Here is an 18,500-nt window from a genome sequence, read left to right as displayed (position 1 = left end):
CAAGCTGCCATGCATCTAAGGTCACAAGTCCACTGCCACCAATACATCCGTCTGATGTGCAATCTGGCTGCATCATTGCAATGTTGACACTACATCCAGGTCAAATATATCCACTGTGGCATTCAGAGGTGAATACTTGTTCAGTGAGGAGGCCCTTTTTTGTAGAAACAAAAGGGGGGGGGGGTGGAATAGAAGCCAATACTATCAACATATAAGGTGCAGATTTAATCAATGCATGAATAATCAACTAATGTCTAACCAGAGGATATTCCATGTTTGGAATCTTGTAGACTCCCTTAAGGCAAAAGTAGTGGCAAGTCTCCATTTATGCATGGTAGGTGTTTGGGCATTCCTGCAATCTAGCACCAGTATGGTTGGATACCATACATTATGCCTTTTCTTGGGAGGACTAGGCAAATCAGTGCAGCTGACCTTAAAAGAAATGGGATAAGATACTTTCATAAAAACATCTTCAAAGTGAAGTTTTTTCTTTTTAAAATCCTAGACTGAATAGAATTAAAATAGGGCTGTGGACTATATAAACTGACTGTTCAAACAACGTCTGAGGAATCAATGCAAAAGTGGTTCATGTATATAACACAAAACTACTGTTTATTTAAGCATGGCATAGCATTAAGTGCAAACCCAGCCCAGCACCTTAACTCGTTAAAGGTTGAATTATACTGAAGTCACTAGTATACCAGGGTTTGTAGCTTTATAAACCATGTTAACGTTAATCATAACTTACTGTTATATGCAAGCTATTGCTGCCTTTAATGACGTGCTGGTCTCAATATCAGAATGCTTATCCAAAATCTCAGCTATCTGAACACAAAGAATTATACCCAATCCTCGCTACACAAACGGCTGATTTAGATATCCAAACAGCCAAAGTTTGCCCATTTCCTTACTTGTTTGTACTTTGCTGGTCGGTGGCAGCCATTTCCAGCAGAAACCATGGAGGAAGAGAGGAAGGTAAGATAAATTGTGGAGCAGCAAAGATCAGACAAATCAGTTTTTCCTTTGACTTTTACTGATTTGCTGCAGCAATTTCAGGCAGACACCACGGGAAGGAGGGAAAGAGGGAGGGAACAGACAAATCACAAATTAGGAATGTTCCCATTGGAAATAATGGAAATCATTGGCTTATTACTCACCTAGCCTGCGTGTCTTCTCTGGCACAGTTTAAGTGATCATCTGTCAAATGCTTCAACTTTAACTATAGTCGACATAAACCATGATTTAGCATAATGTGTACACCAAACCAAAGGCAGATACTGAATACGGAGTCAGTTTTGGACCAACAATGGGGAGAGGCTATATATATTCAGCAACTCAAGAACTAAAAAGGATCTCAGCATTTCAAACACTTAGACCAAAATGCATACTATTAGTATTTTTTATTAAAATATTTTATATAGGTCTCCCACGTTAAAACAATACAATATTATTTTAAATATACCCACAAATTTATACAGACACTCCAAAAAAAGGAATACACATTACAGTAATAAGAAATAAATAACAAAATGGAAACAGTATCAAAAGTATTAGACAAGGACAATCAGGTTAAGGTGATGATCACTTCTGTTATAGCAGAGATATTCAAAGACATCATACCACCATTATGACACTCGTTAACTGCTTAGAACAGTACATGCAGTCTAGCTATAGTACACATGTACTAACATACAGAGACCCTGGCTCTAGAATGAGGACTAGTGAGGCTATGAAGCTTAGCAGAATCCAATGTTGTTTCTACTGCTACATTCTACTATAGAACATCAGTCACAAGACTCCTCCGGGAAATAACAGAATGAGCTATATAGGAAATTACTTCTTACACATCAGGTTTTTGGATTCCCGGGAAAACGTTTAGATGAGGCTTCATTCCCCACCAGTACTGTGACAAAGCCAGAATTGGTCTCACAACTGATTACAACTACAACTGTTTCAAAACACTTTGCATTAATTGGATTTTAAATATCAGCAGTATGATTTTATGGATGAGTATGTTTTAGATTATGTCCTTTTTGGTGCTTTCGTGCTTATTTAGGCAATTGTCTCCTCATATGAACACACTAGCACATACCTGACATTCAGCATTTTTTTTAAAGTTAGACCTTTGTTTTTCCTCAAAAAGAAAAAAAAGGCTGCAGCCTAAGAGTAGGGTGTCAAGTTTCACTACAGAAGACACATAATAGCTTGCAGACACACCGTAAGTTTTTTAAAAAGATTATTTATTGTTGTAAGAAAAAAATCTTTTCAGCAGCTGCCCTGCAAGCTTTTACTCATTACTATATTACTGATTGCTCCTAGATACCATAGTTATAGATTAACAGAGGTAGGAAGAAGCAAGGAATCGATGGGAGAGGAAGGAGAGTATACCACCCCCCACAGGCATAGGTATTTAAGTCCTTCCTCTGCAGAGACCACCTCCCTTAGGAATGCAACTAGAACGACAAGAAAACAAATTTAAAAATATAAATAAAAAAAGTTAGTCTGAAAAATAAATAGAATGTTATCTGTGAGTAAAATAGTTCACTGGTACAGTGCAAGATTAATAAGGTTGACAGGTGTTCAGTACCACCCCCCTTCTACATAAATCAGAAGGCCTATAGAAACTGGTCTCAAAAGATAACTGTGCAATTGATCACGCAAACTTAACATGCACATCAACCACTGGTGTATGCGCTACCTGTTTAGTAGTTTTACCTTCACCAGCTCAGCTGCCTGAGGATAATTCTGAAACCTGTTCAGAACCCAGTTAGCATCACCCAAACCTTTCTGTAAACATAGTTACTGGCATTTTTTTGATACCAATACTTAGTGGCAGTTGGTTCACCCCCTCCCCTCAAGGGGCCGTTACAAACCATTTGTTTAGCAATATGTACAACTTAAATCTGAAGCGTGTGCTCTCTAGATCTGAATTATCCGCGTCTGACACTGCGTGAACATTTCTCTCAGTTCATTTTGCTGAATTTCATTTACAGATTCTGGTTCGGCTGGGCTCTTCTGGACTTTAGCCACCGCAAAGCTGATTCCTTGGGTCAAACCAGCTTGTGTAATATTAGCCACCTGAACCATAGAGCTGCGAATCTTTGCAAAAGGAGAGACTGCCCTACTGCCATTACTCTCTGATGGCGAAGGCGTCATATGAAACCCTGACCCAGCTTCCAGTACACTGGATGAGGAGCCTGGACTGTTATGAGACTTAGCATTGGTGTTTTCTACTGCTAAGAATTGTGATCCTGACTCTGAAAATGGTACATCCAATTTAGAGGGTCTGGAAGGAGCCTCAACAGCTGTTCCCAAGCAAGATTCAGTTTTCTTAGAAGCGTTATTGCTAATGCGATCCAACTCTTGCTGAGCTTCTTGAGAATTCATCTCTGTTTCTGAAACACTTGTCATCTTAGTTTGAGCATCCTGCACAAATCTGTGGCAGTAGGCATCAATTGGCTTAGTGAACTCTATTACAGCATTGTCTGTGGCAGGAGTTTCCTGGGGTCCTTTACCTTCCGATTCAGACTTGTTAGTTTGGTCTTCATAGTGTGTCACGTGGATTTCTGAAGGAACAGGAATGCTAACGTTGATGTCAGTGCTGCTTATAGACTGGGACCGACTGCCTAGCCGAGGAGCAGAGGCTATGATACCACAACTGGGCAGAACATAATCTATCTGTCCCACATTCTCCAAGGAGTCCATGAACTGCTGGTCATCATCAGATTTGGAATTGGTAAGGTACTCATCAGAATGGAATGAATCATTATCGGAGGAGATCTCAATGTCAGATTCTACGTTGGCTTTAGCATCTGCCATGGGATTTTCCATGGTTTCAAGACTACTGTCAGATTTCCAAAGATTCACTTTCAAGTTCGGCTTTAAGAAGTTGACTTTCATTTCAGGCTTCGTAAAGTTCCCCAACTTTCTCAGGTTGCTCATGTTTACATTGGATTTGGTTTGCTTCACTTTCTGATTAAGAGATGAGAACTTGCTCATCAAGTAGTTTTTTCCTTGGGCTAGGGAGCCTCGGTTTTGGGATCTAATACCAATGATGTCCTCATGGGGTTTACTGCTTTTCCTGCAGAATTAAGAAGATCAGTAACTTCCTCTGAAATACGTACATTCAGATATACTTTCAACACATTGCTTAATATTCAGACACGTTCTAATAAATATTTTTTTGTTTAGTGAGACATAAATACAGCACTAGCTTCTGCATACTTTTCTCCTAGATAGCTAGGCATTGACAGTCATCTTCCTTCCCTGCACCCAAAGCCCCTTGAAGAGAGAACACTCCTTGTGGACTTGCTCCCCCAACCTCATTCAGCACGTTTTGGTTTTTTTAAATCCTCTAATGACACATCCCTCTCCCAAGGGTCACAGAATCAAAAACTTGTAGATGGGTACTGTAATACTTGTATGCATGTGCAGATAAGCTCTTAGTTACTAATTAGACAGCTGCTTTAAGCAACCAGTACAAGTATTATGATTCAAGTGATTTGGGACTCCAATAACTCCTAGATGGGAAGGGTATTAGCTCACCTCTCCAGTTTCTTCTCAATAATGGCTACATCTAACCCCATGGCTTGTTTTGTGATTCGCAGCATCTCCGCAATGCACTGAAGAGTATCTGAAATGCACGTTATTTGTCCATTAAAGCCATGAATAGAGCATATTCTCTCTTATTACTTTTGTTTTGTGAAAATTGTGTAGATGCTTCGGTGAAGCTTTTCTATTGGTCTCACTTTAAACCTGGCAAGGGAGCCATTTAGCATAAAGCAATGTGAAATGAGAGACACCCATCATTCTGCAACTGGCACATTAATGCAGCCATATAGCTGAACACAAGCATAAAAGAATGAGGACTATTCCTAGTTGTTGACTGGATAAAGTATTATCCCCTCTTAAATGTATCTTTAAATGCAGGTCTGCTTCATTCACATACAAAGCAGGTGGAGTGGTTGTCACTGAAAGAGCCAAAGGAGAGCAACATAAATGCAAGGGAAGCTTCTCTTCCACCCTGCAGTCTGTCCCTCCTCCTCCTTTTTCCCCAGCTATTGAAGGGAGCAAAGCTGGGAGAACACCATAGTTTGGGCCTTAAAGGAGTTGGCATCTATAATTCATGTTGATTAATTCAATTGATTGACTAAAAAACCAGGCTCTGAAATGTGGAGTGTTGAGTTTTTCTGCTCAAGTTCTTGAAAAATAGCAATTTCCTTTCCTTCTTGTTCTCAGTGAACCTATTTTGTTTAATTCAACTCAATTGTTCAGCTCAATTCTTATTATGAAGTTCTACTTTCTATATGCAGTGCTCAGACTTGGGAAAAGTGGTTTACCTCTCTTCTAAAAACTTTGTAGAAGTGTGTTACCTTTTCCATCTTCTTCAGGGTTGCGCATCACCGCTCTAAGAGTATGGAAATATCCACTTGTGTCTTTGTATTTATAATGGAGCCTCATGCACGAGAACTTGGGCTTCCCAAAGAGAGTTGGTTCAGGACCTTTACAAAAAGCATGAATATTTTTAGAAATAAAGAACATAACTTTCTAAATAATACCTCTGAACCTTTCAGCTCTTTTCCTAAGCAGCCATTCTACTTTATGACATCACTGGGAGAAGTGTAACAGTGAGACCACCCTCTGCTGACTTAGCTGAGATCAACTGCCCTCCTAGAATGTTCCTCTGCTGTTCTATTATGTAAATGCATTACATATAAGGACATAGTTGGTACAATGGATTTGCTTGTTTTGCCTTTTGTATTGCGCCTCTTGCATTGCTATTGTTGACAACATGTGGGGGCATATAAATGTAGCAAATCCTGGGTGCTCAACATATAGAAGAGACTGTTATTCATTCATGTGTTTTCAATGATTGTGACAAATAGCTTAAGTTTAGGCAAGAAATGAGGAGAGAACAGCTAAAATGCAACAACTTTGAGGTCTTACCTATTTCTATTCTTTCCAAATCTTCAAGGCTCAGCCTTTGGTATTGATTTACTTTATCTACTTCATCATCATAACTAGACAAAAAGACATCAATGCCCAGAGTTAGATCTGAATTGAATCACACCTGAATCCTATTACAATGCAATAAAAAAGTAGCAAAGATGTTCTGATATCTTTGTTTTCAATGTGTAAAGTAGAAAGAATCTTACTTACTAGGCTACATAGTATGCTGAGTTAGAAAGCAGAAGGAGGACATCCACATCTTTATGAGTAGCATCCGCAAGGCTAAACAAAAATGAACAGAGTATTTTACACAGGATGACATGAAAATTTCACAGCACTTTTCTGAAGCCTTTTACACCCTGCAACTAGTATGGAGTCAGTCATTAGTAATGACAACAACAACCATGTTTACTAATGCCTTGCTTCATATACTCTGTCAATAAAACATAGAAATCTTTCTCTTCTTCAAAATTTTGTTTTGCTGTATATTTCAAAGTAAATTACTGTTCTGAGGTACCATAGTAACGCCCTCAGGGAGTTGTAGCATAGGTGTAGTAACATCCTGAATGATCCAACCACCCACATGGCTAGTTTTAGATATTACCATGGCAGCATTTATTATAGTGATTTTTCTCCACTTTCAAAACAAGTTCCCAGGGGAGCTCCAAGTCACAAAATACAATAAATGCAGCAAACCAATTTAAAACAAAACATACAGAATAATGACAGAAGCAGAAGCTCCCTCAATGTAAGAAGTGAGGTTACAGGGGAACAGGCAGAGGGCCTTCTATGCCCACCTCGCGGAGGAAATAAGCAACATTCTGACTTTTAGAAGACATTTGAAGGCAGCCCTGTACAGGGAAGTTTTTAATGTTTGGTGTTTTAATTTGTTGGAAGTCACCCAGAGTGGCTGAGGTAAACCAGTCAGATGGGTGGCATATAAATAATAAATTGTTGTTGTTAGGAGGGCATGTACCAGAGGTTGAGCACAATCAGAAAATATGGCCTCTAATTACCTGAAAAACAATTAAGGCTCACCTCTTCCCCAGTCCCCACTGTATCCCTCCACCACCTCATTACACATTTGGTCACTGTGAAAGATGCCATGGTACTTTAAGATCTATATAACCATAGAACATTCTGCATACCTTGGGTCACAGTCAATAAGTGCCCAACCACCATGGAATTTTTCATCATCTGGTAATAGTAACTTCATGTAACTTTGCAATAACTGGCTAATCAATTCCTGATGACTTCTCAAGTTCTCTTTGTGCAGCGCTTCATGTTCTTTCTCTTTTGTGAATATGGAATAAAGATCCTCTGTCACAGGAATGCCCTGCATTAAATCTAGACACACACAAAACAAAACAAAAAACACTGAATGCATAATGAATGTATAACAATATCAATGCATAACAGGAATAAAGCTGGTGGTAAGTTACTAAATGGACTGCTTTGATTAAGTTATACCTCTGACTCTTGGGATTTAGGTATTTTGAAATTCTTAACCAAGACCTAAGCAATGCTCAAGTTACAAGGGGCATGTCTTCCTTATCTTTAGGAGACAAGTGGATTTCACTATGAGTCTTCCCTGCCTTTTCCACCATGATTCAAGACTGAAGTATTAAAAAACAATTCACTGATTACAAATGGAGAGAGTTTTATTGCCAAAACTTCTAGAAAACTCAGCTAAAATGAGTCAGTCTCGTTCATACTTTTAAAAATACACAAAACAAGATTTTGACCTATTAAGTAGTAGAAAACACAGACCCAAACACCTTTAACATTTCAAAGAAACCAACATGAAAAGAAAATTCAACAGATACATAGTAGACAATTATTCAGTACGGAAATTGACTGAAACTATCTTACCAATGACTGCCTGCCTATAAGCATCCCTGAAGCGGTTTAAGTAGTATCTATTTGCAGAGTTAACACCATCTTTCATGACTCCTGCCAGCTTCCTTTCACCAGTTCTTGTGAAGTCACCCTATTGCACAAAACACATCTTTGAATACTCAGTGCATTTGTTATTCACATGAGAGACATCTTAAGTAACATTAAAACACGAGGTCTGTATTGGGGTTTCTCAAAAAGTGGGCCAGGAATCACTTTCAGGTGGGCCTCAGTGTTTCATTCTGCACAATCCCTCCTCACTTGCCTATCCCACCCCACTAGCTGTTCCACAGCCTTTTGGTTGGGTTAATGCCAACATCAGCAACTCTTCGCATGCTGAGTAACAGTGATTGCGAGACACAGAAGTTCAAGGGGGAAGAGGAATGGAAGGTTTCTGAGGGAGGGGGAAAGCCAGAAGAGGTGTTGCAGGAAAGATAAAAGGTTAATAATTTATTATCACAATCATAATTATTGTTAAACAAACTGGAAAGAGAAAAGAGGATAATGGAGGAAAGCTCTTGTAGGAGAAGAGAGAACCTAAGAAGATCAGGGAGCAGGGCTGAATGAGACAGGCAGCTGAATGGGTGGTGAATAGCAAGCAAACTAAATGTGAAGGGAGGATAGCAAAAGAAATCACCGGAGACAGGTAAAAAATATGTTTAGATTCCTGTGTGGGTGGGAAGGGGAAATACCTTTCTACTTAGACCCCTCTGGATCAACAAATCCTGCCTTACACGGGAAGGCTGACTCATGATACCTCAAGAGCAAATGCCTGTAATTAGCTGGAGGAAAGCTGAGCTATGGAATTTTTTCCTACAAAGAAAATGCTGTAATAAAGAATTTAGCAATTTCAAAGATCAACTGGATCACTAGAAAATGCCTGGAACTGCCATCTGATTAATTCCAAACTCTGCCTCAATCTGCCACTATTTTGTGACAGGCTCTGTCCCTATACTGCAGGGTTTTTTTTGACAGCTGGGCCTCAGCAATTTTCAGCTGTCTCTAGCTGGCCACATCGGTCGAAAGTTTGAGAACCCCTGATCTACAGTATTAACTGTAGAACAGTGAAATCTATGGACGGGATACACCTAAGCAGCCCAGTCAGCAGAAGTCCTGTATATTAAGAAAGATGTGATGTGTTAAACCAAAACAATAAGCTCCTGCATAAACCTTGTAAACTATTCCTGTTATAAGTTCAATTAACGAAACTGAAAAGGATTACCCTAAGAGTTATTTTTACTTGAAGTGAAATGTTTTTACCTTTAAAGCTGCTGTTCCAGCATATTGTCTGCTTATGGCATCGCCATTGTTAGCCCATATAATCTGGTAGATCCGATTGCATTTCATTGGCAGTGGTTGTTCCGGTGGCATCACACCCAACTTCTTCAACTGGAATTTAATTTTATTGTTATTACTAAGTGCCATTCTTTCGTCTTTTTTTTACTCTAGGAGTGTAGGGCTGTTATCTTTCTTCTGAAGCTACAGAAAGCAAGTTTATTCCATTTGTCTGTTAACCACTGAAACCTTGTTCTCCAAACATCAAACAAAAATTTGAATTTGCATATATTACTTGTGCAACCATGGCAAGGGTAACAACTACTGTTCTCCACTAAGATCATGCTTCAAATTAGAAGAATTATTCTGAAGCAATTTAAGTATGAATAGACTATGCACACATTCCATACTAGTCTAATTGACTATATTTCACATAGTTCTCATTAATCAAGGTTTTTGAAAACTGAAGTTGCAGTACCTGCTGTTCCATAACTATACGGGCCACGGCAGCTTGGACAACGTTGGTTCGATCCAGGCAATCCATACAGTTAACTCGGAAAATCCCTTCCTGCTTACAAATCACTCCAGCTTGGTCCACCCTTGCAAAAAGTGAAGAAAAATATTAGAAAGCTTAAAGTGAAAAGATCCTACATCCCTTGGTGTAGAAAAAAATATACTCTTACTGGAAGTGACTAATCCATAATGCTCATCTACAGGGGATCCAATCTGGCCCACAATTTCATTTTCCCTAAACCACCCCCACCCATCCGGATGATGAGTGGGATGGCAGGATTAAATTCTGCATCGTCTGAGTGCCTGCACAGTCAAAGTAGTGGGATTTAATCCCTGCTCATCAGCTGATGAGCAGGGGTTAAATCCTCCTCAATTCACACAAGTGTGGCAAAGGCTGTCTGAAACTCCCTCCTCTCTTCCATTCTGCTGGTCTTGCACCTGGCTCCTTCAGTTCTCCTGTGTTCTCCCTTGTCCAGCTTGAGGGGACTAGTTCAGCTTTAGGCCCTCTTCTCCTTCTCTTCTCATAATTAGAGGCCTTTGCAAACAGCATGCTTTCTTTCCCCTTCTCCCCTATTTCCTGAGGAAGGCTGACTCATGGTCTGGACAGGGTGGCTTGAGATGAGAGAAGAATAGGGGAGAAGAGAAACTACACCCAGTATTTTACAAGTATCGCTGCACTTCTTACAGGTGCACTGCAGGACATATCACTGCTCACTAGAGAAGCCCCCTTTTAGTGGATCTGCAAGAAGCAGGGTTTCTCTTGATTGCCACGATGCTTGCAAAAAGCAGTGTTTGCTGTCTTCAAACAGAAATCCTGTTAAGGATATGGACCATGGAGCCAAAAAGCTTCCCCACCCGTGACAGGGGAAACAAAGAACATTACTCTCAAGAAACTAATTTCTTGTCCTTCAAAAAGGGCACCTAAACATTACCCATTCTGTGTGAGGTAACTGTATTATCACTGATGAGATGCCATCGTTTTATTAACCTGAGCTTTAAATACTGTCCAAACCTCTCCTAATTAATTTTATTAACACTATTATATGCTGCCTTTAAGAGTCAAAAGCCTTCTAAGGAAATTTCCCATAAAATGTATAACATGAGTAACAAAAACATCCAAACAGTAACTAAAATAACCACTGATGAAACCAAGCTCTGTAATTATGCCTAAATATCCAGTTCAGTAATTATGGTTAAGAACTATTTAATTCAGCTGCTGAATAAAACCCATTTAAGAAAATGTGACCAAGAACAAAGAAGACTTCAGGCCTGCAGCAATGGAGTCCTGACATTCTCTAATTGGCAGTATGTTCCACAAATGTAGGGTCACCACTGAGAAAATCTCTGTCCTATATGCCTTCAAGCTTAATTTTTCTCCTGGCAAAGACATAAATAAGGCTTCAGCTGCTGAAAAGTGTGGGCAACTTAGTTCCACACCATTCAAAGGTTATTAGGACCTGCACTTTCAAATAGGACAGAAATGCACCAGCAACTGGTGAAATATAGGTTCCATTTGATCTGATCACCTAACCCCATCATTACTTGGGCAGCCAGATTTCCAGCAGCCCAAATGGAATGCATTACCATAGTCCAGCCTGGGCATCACTAGGTGCAATGATAACTGAGAAAAGGCTTGTCCTCTCCAAATAGACTTGTACACCAGTTGTGAACATAAGATGGTAAAAAGCACCCTGGCCACTTCTACTAACCAAGCATTCCCAGTTAGCAGCCGGCCCAGAAGAACTGCCAAAGTGTACACTGGGTACTTCGAGGGATATACAAGCCCATCTTGGACCAGTTGTAAATCACCAGCCAGCATAAGCTACCCTATCAAGCAGCATGTGTATCATTGCATGGGTGCAAGTGGCATGCAATCATTTATGTAAATTTATTTTCTGTTTAAGAGTGAAATTAACATGCTAATACTAACCAGCACCACTTCACATCAGTGATTATGTCCGAAATGGCATCTGTCAATGTTTGAACATTTTCAAACTTCATTCCACGGCTAAAAGGTACAAAGAAAATACAATTTACTGATTTCTTTTTCTTTTTTTCAACACAAGAACATGGAAATTCATCCGAGAGATGCTTATATAATAATGGTCAGTACAATTCTACATAGGTGTATTAAAAATAACACATAATTTAATACGACCATGGGGGATGCAGATAAGGAATTGTGCAGGTCATTGTTTGAAGAGTAAGATTAAAAATTCCACTGAATTTTTACTCTTAGAGAAATGCAGTACTGTATATTTTATATCAAACAAAATCTGGAAAAACAATAATCCTTATGGAGATTTTTAAAAAGCATTTTCTAATATCTGTCACAGACAAATCAATTTGAATAGCTATGCACATGCCCAAAATCCTGATTCACTCTCTGACATCAGTATGTATGAACACATACAAGAAAATACTCACCTAACATTTTTATAAAGACAATATTTCAAAATGTCACTTTACAAAGATGTTGAAAACATTCACAGAGGCACAACTTAGCTCTGGAAAACACCTGCCAGACTATACCAGCTTACAAGAAACATGTAATGGAATGGAATGATTTAGCATTTTTGTATTAAATTGCTATAAGACATTTCGACAGACTCACCAGTGTTCATGGAAGTCAAATGAAACGTATGTAAGACTTGGATTGTTGTACATTAAAACTTGTTTAAGATAAGAATCACCAATAATTTTTTCTCGTCCAGCTTGGTCCACCAAGTTAATGATAATCTGTTAAAAGTTATCAAAATAAAAATGCAAACAAGTACATAAGACAAATGAAATCTAACAAGTATGCACAAGGGGCAAATATGTCTAGTCTAGGAGAAGTTATAGGTGACTGCTGTATGCTTTCTCAATAAGTGCTAGAAGCTCCCTCAGAAACTGTGTCCTTTAGAGTGCCATCAATTAATTACATGTAATCCAACATTATGGGCTAATTATGGTGGGAAAGTTGCTTTTCTCCTAGTTCTCCCACATTCAGGATTAGGATAAAAAGAGTTCGCATACACAATGCACAGAGACCTGCCAAGGCAGCAACAATAGTTGGGATGCTCTCTGGCATACAGCTGCTGTTTGGTCCTAAGCATGTCACCTTATATGGTTGTAACTGTTGTTCCAATGGTTGGAACTGCGAGAAGCTAAGTTACAGGGAACCAGGCGGAGGGCCTTCTCAGTAGTGGCACCCACCCTGTGGAATGCCCTCCCATCAGATGTCAAACAGAACAACAACTACCAGACTTTTAGAAGATATCTGAAGGCAGCCCTGTTTAGGGAAGCTTTTAATGTTTGACAAACTACTGTATATTAATATTTTGTTGGAAGCCGCCCAGAGTGGCTGGCGAAACCCAACAAGATGGGCGGAGTATTATTATTATTTTTATTATTATTATCAACAGGAACAGCTTTCAATATGAAATGCGACCATTTAGGTCTATTCTTCAGAAGTTAAAAGATATACATCACCATTACAATAGTTCCAAACTTTTAATATATGATCTTGTAATAATTTGGAAACCCACCTGTTTTGTATAAATTTTCAACTGTTCTTCAAAATGTGCACGGAAATATGGAACAGTTTCTTTTTCACCTGCAAAAAAAATACATTTTTAAGGAAGCTTGGGGGATGAAATGGGCACATTTAAAGTATTCTAACAGGGCCACGTTGGAATTACATGCATGGAGGAGTCTGTGGAAAGCAATTCATAGGAAAGAGAAAATTACCGCTAAGAGATGAATGTGGGCAATTTTGGAGAATAAATGAATTCCAGAACATTTTTCCATAGGGAACTCTTTCTTCCAGTTCAGTACCACTCTAGAACAGTGCTGCAGCCTGATATCCCATCTAATGCTGCAGCTTGCTATTATCCCAACCATCTTCACTACCAGGTTAAATGAACAGGTGCATCTAATTCACTATAAGAAACCCCTGGGGAGATGTACCTTTCTAATACCCTTGGAAATACTTAAACTGAAACTCAGCACTATTTTAAGTATTATCATCCTCAAATGTCAAGTGAATGCAAGAATGTGATTTCATCTCTACTTTGCTTGAAAAGCTGTGCTTTATGGGGAAGGGGTGGTAAAGCAACATTCTGCGGCAGAGTACAACTCAGGTTCAATCTCTGGCATTCTCATCTTGATTATGAATTTACAAGTAGCATGCTCTCAGCTGATCTAACTTAACAGCCACGTTCAAGACTTTCAGGCTTTTGATCTGATTCCATATAAAGTGATCTGTGCAAGTTTCAAGATGCCATAAGGAATTTAGTTTGCAGAGTGGTTGCTTCCATAGAAGGATGTCAAACAAAGGGTTGTAGGTTTACATTATTAAATTAATACCCTTCTTTATGTGTACCTGGAACATCACTGTTCCCCTGCCACCCTTAAGAACTCAAAAAAGTTTGGTTTACAGTGTTCACACAACACATCCAAGTGGCACTTGTCCCTTTGGGAACTGTCCCTCTGTCAATTGAGTGTCAAATAATGCGAGCAGCAGCTTGCTATATCCTGGAGTATGGGGATAACAGCAATGACAATACTCCAGGTACATGTGAAGGGACAAAAGTGACTTTACTACGACCTGAAACATAGCTATAAATATTTAAGTCTATCAAACGCTGTAGTAAGAGCATGAATCACTCATAAGGTACCAACACTTACATTTGTCCAGTCGTGGCCGGGGATTGTATCTGTAACCAACCTGACTCCAGAACACAGGCACTGAGCCTCTTGTCTGAACGAAAGAGAGGGTGTGGTTATGGACGTGGATCAATTGTTCTGTCTCCACATAATTTGCCACATTCCCATTTTTATCAACGCCTCTCCGTTTGTAACGCATTCCTTTAAAAAATAACAACAAAGAATTCTCAGGAACGATATAGCAATCCTATACATAGTATTTGCTAGCATAATTTCCAGCTGTTAAATGCTACTCCATTATAGCAAAAGAATGAAGAGATCAAAAATGTCAAATAAAAAGTCAAACTGGTATCAGTAGATTAAATTAGTCCTACAGCAGATATCTGGGGGTGGGGGGAATTAGATGGCTGAAATCAATTTGTAAATTCAGAAGACTACAGTGAATCTTATGTAGTTTATTTATTTTATGTATTTTATTTTATGTAGACAATTTTTATTTTAAAAACAGCTTATTTTCCTCACAATGAATACACAGGGCTATGAAAACTAATTCCTGTTTTTTTTGGGGGGTAGGGGTGTGGCATATATTCAAGGTGGGATTCACCTAGCAAACCCCATCAGCAGAAGTCATGTGCAAGGACTTCTACCTGAACAATGGGGCTTCCCCCCCCCCGACTCCTCCCCCTTCATACCTTGAAATTGGCTCATGGGAGGGAACCCCCAGAATAGCAATGCAGTGGGACAGAGGAAGGATTGTTCTGTCTGGCAATGCTTGCACAGATGGAACAACTAGAAGAGTATGATGATGAATTCCACCCTCAGTGTTTATTACCATTTCTGATTTATATGGCGATGGCAAGCCCTGCAAAGCGGTTGGAAAAGTTATTGCCAGCCACACAGGTTATCAGTAAGAGAATTCAATTAGAAATGTGTATGATTCTGCATATTAAATAATTGTTGATAACTTTAGGATCCAAGCCAATAGCTTTGTTAAGTTAATAAGGATGTCCACATAAGGAAAGTTTCCAATCCCCTCCTCTCCCCTGTGCTCCCCGCAAAAAGGTTTTCGGGGTAGCACAGGATAGTGTGGCGGAGAAAGGAAAGCTTTCATCCCATGAATGTCCTTGCAGTTAATTTGCCTTATGATAATTTGTCTTTCTTTCCCCTTTACACAAAAACTAGCACAGAATATGCAAGTAATGTAGTTTTATATCATTATCCCAAATCAGACAGGTATCCATGGTCAATGTAATTCAGGATCAATGTAATTGGAAAGCAAATCTGAAAAATGCATAACTTTAATCCCATCAAAATAAAGATTACTAGCACTACTTCTCTCTACATGGTGCAAGGAATAAAAGAGAGCAATACTTTTTTCAGTGTACAGGCATCCGGGGGGTGGGAGAAGGCATGGAGTATCATCTGAACAGAGTTTTTGAAAAAAGAATCTTTGCAACCTTTTCAAGTTCTTGATTCGATCAATATTTTTCTATTATTAAACAGTGCATGAAAGGTATCATAGCAACTTTACCAGCTCTGTGGCGACTTCGGCGTGAGATAAGGGCCACAAGAAAACATGGGTGAATATCATCCACGCAGACTGGCTCTTGAGGTGGTGTCTCAGGACTGCTTTTCTCTTCATCTGATGCTTCATTATAATTAACTACAAGCTCTTCAATCTGAACAAATCCCTGGATGACTGGGATAATCCAAAAATCCACTTCAGATTTCTACAAAGTTAAAAAGAAATGAAGGAAGTACAAATGCATTGAGCAACTCCCCTAGGAGGAAAGGTTGCAGCATTTAGGACTTTTTCGGTTTGGAGAAAATGTGAGATGATAGAAATCTGTTATAAGGCATGGAGAAAGTGGGTATATATTTCCTCCCTCTCTTGTAACCCTGGAACTCATGAAATTCCAGTGACGCTAATTGTTGGAAGGATTTAGGGCGAATAAAAGGAAGTTCTTCTTCACACTCGTTCCTACAATAGGTAATAATAGCCACCAAATTGAATGGCTTTAAAATACATTTAGGCAAATTAATGGAGGTAAAAGCTAGCAATGGCTACAGGCCTTGATGGCTATGCTCTGCCTCCATAAGAGGCAGCACACTTCTGGATGCTAGAAACTGCAAGAGGGGACCATGCTCTTATGCTCAGGTCCTACATGCAAGCTTCCTATAGGCATCAGATCGGTCCTTGTGACAACAGAATGATGGAGTAGATGGGCCACTGGCAAAGGCACCAGCTCTTTGTTCAAGCCAAATGCAGAGCCGAGAACAGAGCGACGTCAGGACATTGTGTGGGGCCCCCCCTCAATGTTCTTCCGAAGATGGCACCTCTGACCACTGGCCTGAACAAATAGGCTCTTCCTACAGTCTGATGAATATGTCATTTTATGCATTTTCCCCTTCCACACTAGGTTTCTACATTTATATTACAGAATTATATATATTGCAGAAAGTTAGAATGAGACCCAAGAGTCCTGACAAATCTCCTTACTAATCAATTTGATTAAGAAGTAAAAACAAGCAGAACAGCTTTCTACCTTCTATGCAGAGGTTCTAAACAAAATACATATTCATAGCAAACATTACTCACACCAATATTGATCAAATCTTCTAGCATGTGTTTGTTCCAAAAAAATCTATCATCAACCTGAAAATGAAATTAAAATGTAAATATTTTCCATCCGAAAACCAGAGAACAATGCAAACTCACCCTTATCAGAACACAAACCAACAGGAAACCATTCATGTTTCTTGGTTTTACATATAAATGAATAAGATCAGATACATGCACACAGGAATCCAAGTGTTCGTTCAAAACACTGATAATGTTTCAACAGAAAACCTTACCTTCTTCCAGAGTGGCAAGTTAGCCTTCTCACATGCACTTTGCCTTTGCACGGAGTTTGTTAGGTTATAAGTCAAACTGTAATAAAAGGAATCTGAGTCCATAAACATTTTGAATAGTTCTTCCAGCAGCCGCCTTTCCAGCCTCTCTTTCTCTTTACTTTCTTTAACCTGTGAAACAGCAAAATATTAGGCTGACTGGGGAAATGTTACTCTGACTAATTTTATATCCAAATATATACTATTAAACAACTTTTACAAACTCCAGCCCAGCAAGATCTTCCACCCTTCGACCTTTGTCCTCATCAAGCAAATGGGTCAGCCATAGAAGTCAACTACAAATTTAAGGTCTTGCTTCTTCAGGTCACGTAGATTGGAAGATACATATAGGGTATTATGTCATTTTAGATTTCAAGTCAGGAGAGATATTTAGAATACAGTGGTACCTCCGGTTGCGAACGAGATCCGTTCTGGAGGTCCGGCCAGATCCCGAGGTTTTCGCAACCCGAGTATCACTGTTGTACGCATGTGCGCAGTAGTAGACCACTTCTGCGCATGCGTGCAAGGCAAAACCCAGTCAAATTCTTCCGGGTTTGCCGCTTTCACAACCTGAAGTTTATGTTACCCGAGGGTAACGTAACCCGAGGTGCTACTGTATTTGATAGGCCTGCCCTATCAACATGACTGCCCATTTTTCAATGTAGCAGAAGTTGTTCAGGCACCATACACAATATACTGTATTCCTTTATTTTGATGCATGGAGGGAGATAAAAAGATCAGACCACATCATATGTTACAAAACACTTCATGTTCTACAGAGAGATTTTATATTCTAAAAAGCAAAGGGTTCAGTACAGAGTGTACCTTTTACAGATGGCAAGGCCTAAGAGGCAGCATAGGAAAAATGTCTATTCACTTTCCCCAAACCACAAATAATTTTTAATAAATCTTTATTATGTTCTTCCTTAGTCCCTCTGCCATCCCAAAACTAAACAGTCCCAAATGTTTTAGCCTCTTTAGGAACAAAAAGTGCTTTAGTTCCTTTAACCCAGAGCTTTCCAAACTGTGTGTCAAGACACGTTAGTGTGTTGGCTGCAGTCTGTACGTGTGTCGCAACAAACACTCCCCATGCTCCTCCTGGGGCTGGAAAAGGGTTTAACCTCTGGTTTGCTAGTAAAACTGCATTAGCATGTTGCGAAATGATGCAAAACTGAATCATTGTCACAAAATGATGCATGTCTAAAAAGTGTGTCACCAACATGAAAAGTCTAGAAAGCTGTGCTTTAGCCATTATCGTTCTCCTTTTGACAAAGTGGGAACATTACATATTTGTTCTGCTGGGACAAGTTACAGGCATAAATGCT

The 18,500-nt window shown here is 39.4% G+C and overlaps 1 protein-coding gene across 2 annotated transcripts in view; it reads right to left on the bottom strand.

Annotated features, from left to right (window-relative positions):
• Positions 1-1,385: 1,385 nt before the first annotated feature.
• Positions 1,386-18,500, bottom strand: part of INPP5F (inositol polyphosphate-5-phosphatase F) — a 38,168-nt gene continuing 21,053 nt past the window's right edge. The window contains exons 5-20 of one of the 2 annotated variants that reach the window (XM_028730077.2): positions 17,140-17,307; positions 16,883-16,939; positions 15,815-16,013; positions 14,305-14,484; positions 13,164-13,231; positions 12,248-12,372; positions 11,564-11,641; positions 9,599-9,719; positions 9,106-9,234; positions 7,822-7,939; positions 7,098-7,296; positions 6,160-6,231; positions 5,947-6,020; positions 5,373-5,501; positions 4,546-4,633; positions 1,386-4,081 (exon numbers count right to left, since the gene is read on the bottom strand). In XM_028730077.2, the coding sequence (XP_028585910.2) occupies positions 2,920-4,081; positions 4,546-4,633; positions 5,373-5,501; positions 5,947-6,020; positions 6,160-6,231; positions 7,098-7,296; positions 7,822-7,939; positions 9,106-9,234; positions 9,599-9,719; positions 11,564-11,641; positions 12,248-12,372; positions 13,164-13,231; positions 14,305-14,484; positions 15,815-16,013; positions 16,883-16,939; positions 17,140-17,307 (2,967 nt within the window). In that variant the 3' untranslated portion in view covers positions 1,386-2,919. The remainder of the gene's footprint in view (positions 4,082-4,545; positions 4,634-5,372; positions 5,502-5,946; positions 6,021-6,159; positions 6,232-7,097; positions 7,297-7,821; positions 7,940-9,105; positions 9,235-9,598; positions 9,720-11,563; positions 11,642-12,247; positions 12,373-13,163; positions 13,232-14,304; positions 14,485-15,814; positions 16,014-16,882; positions 16,940-17,139; positions 17,308-18,500) is intronic. The other variant, XM_077930287.1, reaches the window with a different exon arrangement.

Source organism: Podarcis muralis, chromosome 6, assembly GCF_964188315.1.
Source record: "Podarcis muralis chromosome 6, rPodMur119.hap1.1, whole genome shotgun sequence".
NCBI lineage: Eukaryota > Metazoa > Chordata > Lepidosauria > Squamata > Lacertidae > Podarcis > Podarcis muralis.
This window is presented reverse-complemented; position numbering and strand designations above follow the sequence as displayed.